General features: G+C 41.4%; 1 protein-coding gene across 1 annotated transcript in view; it reads left to right on the top strand.

Moving 5' to 3' along the window:
* Positions 1 to 13,379, top strand: part of XPO4 (exportin 4) — a 129,708-nt gene that overhangs the window by 31,792 nt on the left and 84,537 nt on the right. Inside the window, exons 3-4 of the mRNA XM_089775590.1 lie at positions 3,401 to 3,542; positions 3,811 to 3,949. Coding sequence (XP_089631716.1) covers positions 3,401 to 3,542; positions 3,811 to 3,949 — 281 coding nt within the window. The remainder of the gene's footprint in view (positions 1 to 3,400; positions 3,543 to 3,810; positions 3,950 to 13,379) is intronic.

The following is a 13,379-nucleotide window of genomic DNA, read 5'->3' as shown; positions in this document are numbered from 1 at the left end:
TATGTCGATCAGCGTGTGTGTTTTCCATCATCACAGAATGAATGGACACATTCCAACTCAGAATTACAAAAAAGGGTCTGAGCAAGACTTTTCTTGCACTTGCTTCCCTTGGAGTACTGTGATGTTGGGCACAGGAATTGATAATAGACTCTTTCCTGTGCTCTGTGATTCCTCTGTCACCCAGATAGTGTGGATGGAAGGAGGAGGCCGCTTGTTTGAACTCAGAGGGTTCAGAAATGAGGGTCAATGAGATGGGGTTGGAGGTTTCAAAGTGCGGGTGGGACCTGAGCGATAGTGGGGGGACAAGTACTCAGAGAGATTGAGACCAGAACAAGGGAGTCGAAGAATAAGCACAAAGGGAGAGGAAAGCAGCAACCGTTAGATGGAGTGGGAGAGGAATATGTAGGAACAGAAGGGCAAGGGGTCGAAGACAGGGTGGATGGTGATGAATAGGAGGAAATAGGGGGACAGGCAGGGACAAGAGGAGAAGAGTGTTTAACCACAGAGAACACTTCTCTCTAAAACTTGGAATTAAAGCTAGGAATCCTGATTTATTTGTTCCTCTACAAACACAAGAATGCACCTGAGGTTATTAACTGAGGTTAATAAACACGTCCATTTAAATGTGGAAATGAGTCCATTTATGGTAAAAATGGATTGAATGAAAAATTATACATAGGAGTAAATGAATTCAGTAATAAGGAATTAAGATACAAAGTTACAAGTAAAACTAAACTTGTTTCTAAAGGGCTAAATACTCAAATATAGCAAGATGCAGACTTTGAGCTGATTTCTCTCACTAGTCATTTTTCTTCCCAAACATGACTGACTTTCTCCTTAGTCAGGATCTTCTACAAAAGTACAAGTTGCTGGCTTCTCTTGTATTCTTTGCCTAAGAGCATTTCTGACTTGTATTCAGTTCTAGAGACTTTGAGCTCCCTCCTCTCACCATCTTGGGGGAAGGACACATCTTTCTCAGATTTCAGGAGCTCTGGCCTATTGTGCCTGTCTAATAATGAATGACACAGCTAGCTTCTGTTCTTTCTTTTATCTGCCGAAGTTTAATGACCTTATTCCAAGAGTCAGGAGGACTTAATGCCGTTCTTCCCTTTCTGTGTGCTCCTCTGTCCCGGTATGATTTCTGTATGACTGGGACTTGCATTGTTTGATTTCCCCATGATGAATTTACATAAGAGACAACAGGTAGGTAGTTGTGCCATTCCTTCCTGTCTGAGCAGACTGTATGGCCTAATATCCATGAATATTCATATTTCTTTATAGTGTTAATATTGTGAAATATATGTATTAACCACCAGGGTGTCACTAGTTTTCAGAAGAGACCTTACTCTCTATACTTTTATAATACAGTAATATTGTGTGTGCTCAGTTGATTCAATTGCTTATCACTTGAGGTTCAGCCCCTTAGTCTTCTACAGACAAGTAAATGAATTTGAAATTGATTCTTCTTTTCTTCTGAAAAGTGAAACAGAGACCAAGCTGCAAGGTGTAGATGCCATGCTGTCTTCTCCCCACACTTGTGTGAGATTTGCCTCCACCCTTTGTTAGCTTGATGTGTCTGTTACAGTTTATATGTGAACTGAGGTAAACACAGATTCCTTTAAGATGGGCCTGTTAAAGTCCCCCAATATATTTGATTTACACACACATCCTAGTTGTAATTCCAGTACTGTATTCCAGTACCAAAAATCGGGGGTCGTCTTATACGCCGGGTATACAGGCGGCGCACCTGGGATGCCCCGCCGCCGGCTTCCCCCGAGGCTTTGCAAACCCGCGGAGGGGCCCTGCCGCCGGCTTCCCCCGAGGCTTTGCAAAGCCGCGGAGGGGCTCCGGCGGCGGGGCAGCCCAGGCGCGCCGGGGCTGTCCCGCTGCCGGGGCGTCCTCAGAGGCTTTGCTCCCGGTGTTCCTGGTCTGCTGGAGACGGTCCCCAGCAGACCAGAGGCACCGGGAGCAAAGCTGAAGCGGCAGCGGGGTGCCGCGCTTCTGAGGCTTTGCTCTGGCAAAGCCTCAGAGGCGCGGGACCTCGCCGCTGCTGCAGCTTTGCTCCCGGTGCCTCTGGTCTGCTGGGGACCGTCTCCAGCAGACCAGGGACACCAGGAGCAAAGCCGGGGAGGCAGAGGGGCGCTGGGGTATAAGACAAAAACCTATCTTTTAACTAAAAAATTTGGGGGTTGTCTTATACGCCCAGTAGCCTTATATGCCGGAAAATATGGTAATTCTATTCATAATTGTTAATAAACGCATGCATGCATACATCTTGCAAGAATATTAATGTCAGTGAGTTACTAGTTTTCAGATGACACCGCACTAGACATATTTTGTACAAAGACTATTACAGTAGTTTGTAGTGTGAGAGTACAGGGGACACTTAGTGTCATACAACAATTCTTGCTCTGCCCAGCACGGCTCTTTATCCTCTTTCTTTGACTGCTTCTGCCCTTTCCTCTCCGTAGACATTTCTTTGCATACTATTCCTTTTATGTTTTTTTTCCCACTCTGCTCCCCCCCTAAATTAGAAAAAAAAGAAATTTATAAGTCAGGAGTTGATTTTTTTCAAATCTTTTTTTAAAAGTTGTTTGCAAACATCTGAATAGATTTGATAAAGAGGATGCCTTATAAACATTGAATATAAAATCCTAAAAAACAATGTTACTTATATATATTTCACACCCAAATTCTACATTAAGGTAGTAAAATCAAGCATTCAAAAGTTAAACGATGCAAGAATTAAGGCTTATTATGCAGCATTAATTCCTATTCCATGTGCATAGGCATTATGATATAATTTTTAATTATATGGATGCTTGCTGTATTTTTTCTCCGGACTCCTGCCTTTTTCAGTGACTAGTCTTGTCTTTTTTCCTCTTCCCCTGATTCCTCATGCCAAACCCATTTTAGAACATAGGAACAGTCATACTGGGTCAGACCAAAGGTCCATCTAGCTTAGTATCCTGTCTTCTGACAGTGGCCAATGCCCAGATGCCCCAGAGGGAATGAACAGAACTGGTAATAGTCAAGTGATCCATCTCATTGCATATTTTCAGTTTATGACAATCAGAGACTAGGAAGACCACTCCTGCCCATCCTGGCTAATAGCCATTTTCTTTGCCTAGCTAGTTAGTCTCCACTCCTTAGGCTTCTCATCTCAGTTCGCATCTCTTTAAAACTTCTTATGTCATTCAGAAAAATATGTGGTCATAAGATTCTGGTAATTTTATCTCTTTATCACAAGTGAAAGGAATTAACCCCTGATATAGCAAAAATCAGTTAACAAAACTACGGCTGACTTTATTTTTGGACTGAAAAAATACTTTTTCATTTTAACCAGCATGTGCAATGAAAATATCATGTGATAATTGAATAATGTCTTTGGTCTTAACAGAAACTAGTAAAGTGGACTATGTCCTTTTTCAAGCTGCCACAGCAATAATGGAAGCAGTTGTGCGAGAATGGATTCTCTTGGAAAAAAGTAGCATTGAGTCACTGAGAACATTCCTTTTAACCTATATCTTACAAAGGCCTAAGTAAGTACAGATGGAAGTACTTCCAAAAATATGTGCATAAACCATGATGTGCCTTTGTTTAATCCTAGGCTAACAGATAGAGATATTTAAATAGTAGTGATTCTTTAATGTCTAAATGGGTGGTTAAAAAATGTGGAATTGTCAATTTTCATTTAAGCTTTTATTTTGTACTTGAGGGAAAAGAACCCAGATTGAATATTCTGTTTTACAAAAGCCTTGTGCTATTCATCTTAATGGTGAGAAATTAATATTTGTATTATGTTTACAGCCTTCAAAAGTATGTTCGAGAGCAGATTCTATTAGCAGTAGCAGTAATAGTGAAACGAGGATCATTAGACAAATCGATTGACTGCAAGAGCATTTTCCATGAAGTCAGCCAGTTGATAAGCAGTGGTAACCCTACTGTGGTAAGTTCTTGTTTAAAATATATGATCATTGTAAATTGTATCTCAAGTACACTATTTGGGTAGATTATTTTCATATCCAGAATAGAAAATTAGAAATCCCAATCAAATGAAATAATGAATGGCTGCTTGACTATCTAAATCTGGGATATTTTTTTTTGGTGAGAAATGGGTTTTGAAGAAGCTTGTAATTCAGGTTGTATTTACAGTACTTTAGCCTATTACACTATGACACATTTCTGTGTCCTATTGGGAAGGGTATATTTTTATTTGTCAGTCACGAGACACATGTTAGGGAGCACTCTGAACGTGTATTTTAACACTAACGTGTTTGATCCCATTATTCTCTCACTCATAGTATGGAGTAATCTTTACTGAAAGCTACAATTAATCCAGTGTACTTGTTTCCATTCTGAGTTGCTTCAAGAGCCTTGACACTTGATACAAAAAGGGATTTTCCATTAGCTAGCAGTGATTCTGCACGGACTCTCTTCTGCATACATCTCTCCATTGCTGCACCCTGTTTTGGTTCAGCTGTTGGGATTGTCTACTGAGCGAGAGCCACAGACCTTTTTCATTCTCTGGGAGTTGGGCCAGGTGGGGAGAAAGGATTGTGAGAGTAAAAACTGGAGTGGAAATACAAAACTTGTTCAGTCTAGATTTAGAATCAGACTGGGGTAAGTGTTCTCTTCCTTGTTGTGCTCAAAGTGGAAACACGCTGTCAATTTAATTTAGTTAAATTCCATTTACTATGCCAGGAGATAAGATTAGAATAGTTTGTAATGGAGGCTTTAGTGATAAACTTGTTATCTAAATATATCTAAAAATTAAACCAACTTAACTACAAATTAAAGAAACTTTATTTTCTTCCCAAATGTAGATGTTAACAAAACAAAACAAAATTCAATTAAAACTATTCACAGCCCATAAAAAGGACCTGACGTTCACAACTGCTGAACATTTAGGACTCTATTTGAGGTAGATGACACCTAGACAGTCTCAGCACCTCTAAAAATCACAGCAGATATATGCAGTAAGAGAGAAGAATTGGAAAGAAAAAAAAAAAGCGGCAGTGTAGCCATGCCCTGAGTTTGTATTAGAGCTGGAGATAACAAGTGATGGAGAAGAGGAGAACAGAGAGGGCGGGGTTTCAAGGAATGGGTCGGGTCTTGGGGGAAGGATGGGGTGGTAAATCTTGTATTGTTCTGACATAAGTGATCTTAGGCGTAAGAAGGTTGAAGATCACTGGTATAAAGAATAACATTGCCATCCCTTCAATTAGCATATTAAAACCCACATTAACTTATAATAGGATGTTGTGTGGAGATGGATAATTATGTGGAAGTTTTTTTTCTGTACGTGTGTGTGTATGTATGTATATAGAAAGTTATTTCATTTTAACCAATGATGATAGAGTGGGTCATGTACAAAGCGGTATATCAGAGGAATTGTCATTGGACCAGCTCTTGCATTCAGATCAAATAGCAAAACTGAGACTGTGTATATATTAATATGAACAGACATTACATTGTAGGTCATTTAAGTTTGCGCTCTATATAATACCAGAGCAGTAGTTCCCAAACTTTTTGAGCATACAAACCCCTTTTCAATCTATTAAAATTTCACAGATTCCCCCTCCCTGGGGGAGGGAAAAAAGAGGAAGAGAAAAGTAAGGATTGGGCCCACTGTGGTGGGCTCGATCCTTGTTTTTAAACTTTCTATTGACCCCCTCTCCATGCAGTACTGTTGTGGTTCACCAGGGGTCAGTGGACCACAGGCTGGGAACCACTGTCCTAGAGGGATTTACCTGGTGTTGCTCGGGTCCTTAAATGAAATCATTTTTATTATTATTCATTTAAGTCATTGCTCTGAGATGCAGTTGAGACGCACCTGTCAATGGCTGTTGTAGGTACAGTGTACACACCAGGGAAGGAGTGTATGTTCCCCAGTTGGGGAATAGACAGACAGACAGAAACTCTCTGAAATATGTAGTAGAGAGCTGCTCCCTTCTACACCCTTGCTGTCCCAATCAGGTTACAGTTATCCCAATCCCTGTCTCTGACCCCTTGCTGCCTCTCTCTGGTCATTATACAGTGTAACCATCCTTGTTAGCAAAACTCTTCCTTTCTGTATTATGAGAAACAATTGCATTCCAGACACAACCCATTGTCCTGGCATAACCAAACCCTTACCTTGCTTTAAGTTATGATACGAGGAAGCTGTGTACCAAATTTGATGGTCCTAGCTCTTACTGTTTAGAAGGAGCTCTTGAATGGACAGATGGACAGACACTATGTAAAAACATAGTACAAAACCTAAAAAAGTAAGGAAATAAGGTTATACATAGTAAATATTTATGCTTCCTCCACCCACAGGCTCACCTTGGCATGAACACAGGCCTTGTATGCTACTGACAATGTATCACAACCTCACCTCTGCCTTGTGCCAGTTTTCCACTTCTTTCCTCAATTTGCACCTACTTCCAGTATTAACAGATCAGACTTATGGAGATAGGTATATCTCACAGAGCTGGAAGGGACCTTGAGACGTCATCAAGTCCAGGCCCTCACCTTCACAGCAGGACCAAGTACCATCCCTGACAGATTTGCCCCAGATCCCTAAATGGTCCCCTTAAGGCTTGAACTCTCAACCCTGGGTTTAGCAGGCTAATGCTCAAACCACTGAGCTATCCCCCTTGACTTCACCTATGTGTTCCTCTTCCTCCTTTCCTCCACCCACAAATATTGCCCAATCTCCACAAGTTCTTTGGAGCTAAATACACATAGGTTTAAGGAAGGTGGTACTTATAAACTTAGGTTTTTAAATCCTCCTTAATTATAAAATGTCACCTCTCAAGATATTTCTGTTTCTAATCCACTATAACATATACTACACTATTTGCTACAAAAACTAGCATTTGCTAGTATTTAAATGTGTAAACCTAAATATGTGTGTAAACCTACAGAAAAAGTCAAGTAGACAGTTAATATTTGATCGTGATCCTGAGTTGGTTAGGAATCATGCTGGCTTGTGTTTGTACAGCACCTAGCCAGCAGAGCCTGTTCCTGATTAGGGATGCGAAAGACTAGTTGACTAGTCACTTCCTCCCCTTGCTGCCTCTATCAGAAAGAAGCAGTGGGGAGGGGAAGAAGAAGAGGAGGTACTTGAAATCAGCAGTGCCTCTTGAAGCCAGGGACAGACCCCCCCAGGCTCCATGCAGCGCTGCCACTTTGAAATGCCGCGAGAATCCTGATGCCAGGCTCCCCGTGGCATTTCAAAGTGGCAGCGCTGCATGGAGCCTGGGTTCAGCAGGGATGTCCCCAGCTGATCCCAGGCTCCATGCGGCGCTGCTGCTTTGAAATGCCATAGGGAGCCCGGCATCAGGCTTCTTGCAGCAGTGCCACATGGATCCCAGAATCAGCTGGGGAGTCCTAAGGCTGTTGCTACACTTCAAAGGTGAAGACGTCCTATCGACTATTCGGTTGGTCAGTTAGTCAATATTTAGCATCCTTATTCCTGATGGTCCCTCAAGGAGCTACTGTATTATAAAATTTAATAAGACTGAAGGATTGTATGGCAGTGATGAACTGGCTGGAACTATTAACTGTCCATTTATAGATGTAACTTCTAGGAAGTCATGCTCCAACAAAACTTCTGAGACCCTTTACATTGGGCTTCTTTTGGGTGAAGAGGAAGAGTTATACCTGGGTGAGATAATAAGGTATGGGGAAGAGACGGTCTCTGCCTCATCATCCCCTTTACCTCCTCTCTCACCTTTCATACCTCCCCAGGCTCCTGTACATATTCTTACCCAAAGCCTCCTATGTTCTGAGACTGGGGAGCACAGCTGTGTTATCCTTTGATGGTCCCTAACTCTCTCCTATACCTAGTCTCTGCCTCTGTGACCCTCCCAGGCACCTGTTCCACACTATTTCTGAACCCACTCTTCAGTCTCCTTCTACATCCTGGCTCAGTTCAGCAACTGCAGCAGCAGAGTTAGGGGTCAGCAACAGGTCAGTTTATATTTTAAGTGTTTAAACATTGATCTATATACATCTGAAAACGGCTTTGTACAAGTGTAGGCTGGGGCTATATCTCTTGGGTAACAGGAATGGAATAGGAAAAATAAAAGTAAATCAAATATTGCCACTATAAAAGTACAGGCATTTCTGTGCATATCTTTCCCCTGGAACATAAATAAATAAAATATTTCTCCAGCTGTGGAACAGTATTTAACTTTATAAAGTCACTTGTAAGCAGTATGGTCCTTCTATTGAAGCAAACTGATAAATCCCCGCTTTCTTCCTTTCTTGTAGCTACCTGACTCTGTCTTCTTGCCCCACCCTCCCATGCTTCCCAACAGGCCTCTCCTCAGTATTCAGTGACCACTTTTTATATAAGTACTCTTTAAAATCAGTGGAACTATTTGTGTGAATGTTATTCTTGAGCTTGTTTGCAGAATCAGACCTGCAGCTAGCATGATTATTAAAGCTGAACATTAAAAATATGAGGTTGACCATGAAGAATGCATGAGGTCTGTACTTTTCTGAAAGGTTCCATATATTTAACTTTTTTATATATTAATTAAAATTAGGGCTACCAAGCAATTATAAATTAATCAGGATTAATCACATGAGCAGAAAAATTAAGCATGATTAATTGTGCTGTTAAATAATAATAGAATACTATTTATTCAAATATTTGTCTACATTATCAAATGCTTTGGATCATTATCAAATGCTAAGCAGTATTTACATGAGATATGCTAAAGATTCATATGTCCCTTCATACTTCAGTCACCTTTTCAGAGGACATGCATTCATGCTAATGATGCGTTCTGTTTGGTAATAATCCAAAGCAGTAATAATACGTTGTCAAATGTATTGATTTCAGTTACAGCACTTAATACAAAGTGTATAATGCTGACTTTATACTTTTAATTATAAATCATTGCAATGAAAAACTTTTTCAGTTCACAAAATGTAAGTACTGTATTGCAAGCTGTTATGAAAATTGAACTTACAGATGTAGAATTCTGTACAAAAAATAACTGCATTCAAAATATAAAACCTTAGAGCCTACCGGTCTGCTCAGTCCTACTTCTTGTTCAGCCAATTACTCAGACTCTTGCTACATTTAAAATGCAAAGCCACAGTGGTCCTGGACCCAGTGTAAGCAGCAGTCCTGTTCTAGCAGCAGTCCCTGATCCCAGCGGCTGGGGCTGACCGTGAACAGAGGCTGCTTTGGCAGCAGCCTTTGTCCACAGAGAGCCCACAGACAACACCGTGGAGATGATGCTGTGGGGGAACTCCTGCAGAGGCAGTGGTGTGGGGGCAGGCGGGATGCAAGAACAGCCCCTGTCCATATTAATCTTGGGCCCCCTGCAGATGGGGACTGCTTCTATCCACGGTGGGCCGGGGCTCACCAGAGGTAGAGGCTGCTCCTTGGGATGATAGAGCAGCCTCTGTCAGCTGGTGGCTTGGGCTCCCCCACGGATCAAGTACATTCCTAATTTCCCACCTTGGGGGAAAAGCCTATTTAACTGTTGGGAAGCTATCAGCCCTTGGTCTTTGACTGGCTTTTGAAACTTCTTGGCACACGCTAAGTGGATGCAAAGAAAATTCTAAGGAAGGATAGAAGGAAGAAGAGCAAAATAGAGACAGTGGATTTCAGGAAGGCGGATTTTGGTAAGCTCAGAGAGCTGATAGGTAAGGTCCCATGGGAATTGAGACTGAGGGGAAAAACAGCTGAGGAGAGTTGGCAGTTTTTCAAAGGGACATTATTAAGGGCCCAAAAGCAAGCTATTCCGATGTGTTGGAAAGATAGAAAATATGGCAAAAGACCGCCTTGGCTTAACCACGTGTTCTTGCATGATCTAAAAATAAAAAAGGAGTCATAAAAAATGGAAAGTAGGACAAATTACAAAGGATGAATATAGGCAAAGAGCACAGGAATGCAGGGGCAAGATTAGAAAGGCAAAGGCACAGAATGAGCTCAAACTAGCTACGGGAATAAAGGGAAACAATAAGACTTTTTATAAATACATTAGAAGCAAGAGGAAGACCAAGTAGAAGATAGGCCCACTGGTCAGTGAGGAGGGAGAAAGAGTAACAGGAAACTTGGAAATGGCAGAGATGCTCAATGACTTCTTTGTTTCAGTCTTCACCGAGAAGTCTGAAGGAATGCCCAACATAGTGAATGTTAGTGGGAAGGGGGTAGTTTTAGAAGGTAAAATAAAAAAAGAACAAGTTAAAAATCACCTAGAAAAGTTAGATGCCTGCAAGTCACCAGGGCCTGATTAAATGCATCCTAGAATTCTCAAGGAGCTGATAGAGGAGGTATCTGAGCCTCTAGCTATCATCTTTGGAAAATCATGGGAGACAGGAGAGATTCCAGAAGACTGGAAAAGGGCAAATATAGAGCCCATCTATAAAAAGGGAAATAAGAACAACCCAGGAAACTACAGAGCAGTTAGTTTAACTTCTATGCCAGGGAAGATAATGGAGCAAATAATTAAGGAAATCATCTGTAAACACTTGGAAAGTGGCAAGGTGATAGGGAACAGCCAGTTTGAATTTGTAAAGAACAAATCATGTCAAACCAATCTGATAGCTTTCTTTGATAGGATAACGAGCCTTTTGGATAAGGGAGAAGCGGTGGATGTGGTATACTTAGACTTTAGTAAGGCGTTTGATATAGTCTTTCATGATATTTTTATCAATAAACTAGGTAAATACAACTTATATGGGGCTGCTATAAGGTGAGTGCATAACTGGCTGGATAAACTTACTCAGAGAGTAGTTATTAATGGTTCACAATCCTGCTCGAAAGGCATAACAAGTGGTGTTCCGCAGGGGTCTGTTTTGGGACTGGCTCTGTTCAATATCTTCATCAACGATTTAGATATTGATATAGAAAGTACGTTTATTAAGTTTGCAGATGATACCAAGCTGGGAGGGGTTGCGACTAATCTGGAGGATAGGGTCATAATTCAAAATGGCCTGGACAAATTGGAGAAATGGTCTGAGGTAAACAGGATGAAGTTTAATAAAGACAAATGCAAAGTGCTCCACTTAGGAAGGAACAATCAGTTTCATTCATACAGAATGGGAAGTGACTGTCTGGGAAGGAGTATGGCAGAAAGGGATCTAAGGGTTATAGTGGACCACAAGTTGAATGAGTCAGCAGTGTGATGCTGTTGCAAAGAAAACAAACATGATTCTGGGATGCATTAACAGGTGTGTTGAGAGCAAGACACAAGAAGTCATTTTTCCGCTCTACTCTGCGCTGGTTAGGCCTCAGTTGGAGTATTGTGTCCTGTTCTGGGCACCACATTTCAAGAAAGATGTGGAGAAATTGGAGAGGGTCCAGAGAAGAGCAACAAGAATGATGAAAGGTCTAGAGAACATGACCTATGAGGGAAGGCTGAAGGAATTGGGTTTGTTTAGTTTAGAAAAGAGAAGATTGAGAGGCGACATGATAGCAGTTTTCAGGTATCTAAAAGGGTGTCATAAGGAGGAGGGAGAAAACTTGTTCATCTTGGCCTCTGGGGATAGAACAAGAAGCAATGGGCTTAAAGTGCAGCAAGGGAGGTTTAGGTTGGACATTAGTACTAAGTTCCTAACTGTAAGGGTAGTCAAACACTGGAATAAATTGCCCAGGAAGGTTGTGGAATCTCCATCTGTGGAGCTATTTAAGAGTAGGTTAGATACATGTCTTATCAGGGATGGTCTAGACAGTATTTGGTCCTGCCATGAGGGCAGGGGACTAGACTCGATGACCTCTCAAGGTCCCTTCCAGTCCTAGTATTCTATGATTCTAAGACCTTGGAAGGGCTGGAGTAAAAAACTAGCTCTGACTTGAAGTTTATACCTGAAATAAGAACAGCTGTTTAGGATAAGAATTTCCATGTAACAAATGTCTTGATGAATTAGAACTAGCTATGTGTTTTAGTAACTTAGTTTGATCTGTCTGTTTTCACTTGCAACCACTTAAATCCTACTTTTTTGTACTTAGTAAGCAAAAGTGTTTTCATTATCAGTTCCAGTGTAAATAATTATCTGGAAGAGCAACTACTGTGCATCTCTCTCTCTGATAGAGGGTAGATATCTTCAAGCTTTTCCTGTGTAAACCTTGTACACAGAGAAATAAGGATATTTTTGGTCCTTTGATCCCTTTGGGAGGTTGGTTTCCTGGGTGCTGAGCCCTAGAACTGTGTCCTTCCAGAGCTGAAGTGGTTCAGTGTTTGAGCTCTGCATGGGGGGCTGTAATCCCAACTCTGTGTCTTGTCTGTGGGAGGTCTGGGGGAGAACACAGGATCTGACCTAGCAGGACAGAGTGGTGGAGAATCCCAGAGAGCAAGAAAGCAGGAGTCAGTGGCATGGTCAGCACACTGGGGAACAATTTCAAGGAGACTTCTGCGACTGCATCCCATCGCAAATGTATTTTGCCTTTAATTCATTTAGTTTTAGCAGACTTGTAATGAAACCATCTGAGGAGGATCTATGAAAGGTCAGTAGATAAACAATCAGTTCATTTTCTTTCACACCCACAGAGCAATATGACTCCCTGTTCAGCAGACAGTGCAATAATGAAACACTCTTTGAATGTTGACTAATAATAGTGACTGAAGAGCTGCTTGGCTCTGGTTATTCAGAGTTTGCAGTTAAATATTAGATGCTTAGATAACTACAGTGATTGGTCTGGTATTAAAAACCAAGACTCATGGATGTATAAGTTGTAATTTGGGCACTCCTCTGGCTCTTGTTAGCACCGCTCGCCACCTTCTCCAATGGAGAGTCATTGTAACCTGCGGGGCGGGGGGAGGGACAGGGGATGGGGCTGGCTGCAGAGGCCAGCACAGAGCCAGTGATGGGAGGGGGTGGCTGGGGAATACCCAGAAGTCCCCTTCAGAATTTCCACCTACTTCCTCATGCTCCTCTAATTAAATGTGCCTTTCCTCAAGACTAACATTCAGGATTAAATAAAAAGTATTTCTACTCTTTTCATTGCAAATGTACTCAATTTCAGCTACATTATGAGCTTTTGTGGGCTAGTAGTCTGGGAACCTAACAACCACTTATAACATTGTTTCTATGGGAAAATGTATTCTGAGTTCCAAACAACCAACTTACAAATGAACTTGTGGAACACAACCCATTCGTCAGTTGGGGACCTCCTGTATTAGAATGGATGTTGGCTGCAGCATGAATTTGGGATAGGATAAGTCCTCTGGGAAGATGAAGCAGGTTTGAGAAGTTAACAGATTAATCACATGCCATGAGTGTGATCTGCCAGATTAGAATGTGAGTGTATATAACAGTTGGCTTCAAATGAATATCTGATATGAGTGACAGGCTGTGTGATTTGGTTTTGTTGTTTTGTTCCCTGATATAACTCAAGGGATTCCATTTGTTTGCATAACTAGTAGAAC

The sequence above is a fragment of the Pelodiscus sinensis genome, chromosome 1 (genome assembly GCF_052426305.1).
Source record: "Pelodiscus sinensis isolate ZL-2025 chromosome 1, ASM5242630v1, whole genome shotgun sequence".
Lineage (NCBI taxonomy): Eukaryota > Metazoa > Chordata > Testudines > Trionychidae > Pelodiscus > Pelodiscus sinensis.
The sequence above is the reverse complement of the archived record's forward strand: the minus strand, read 5'-3'. Positions and strand labels throughout refer to the sequence as shown.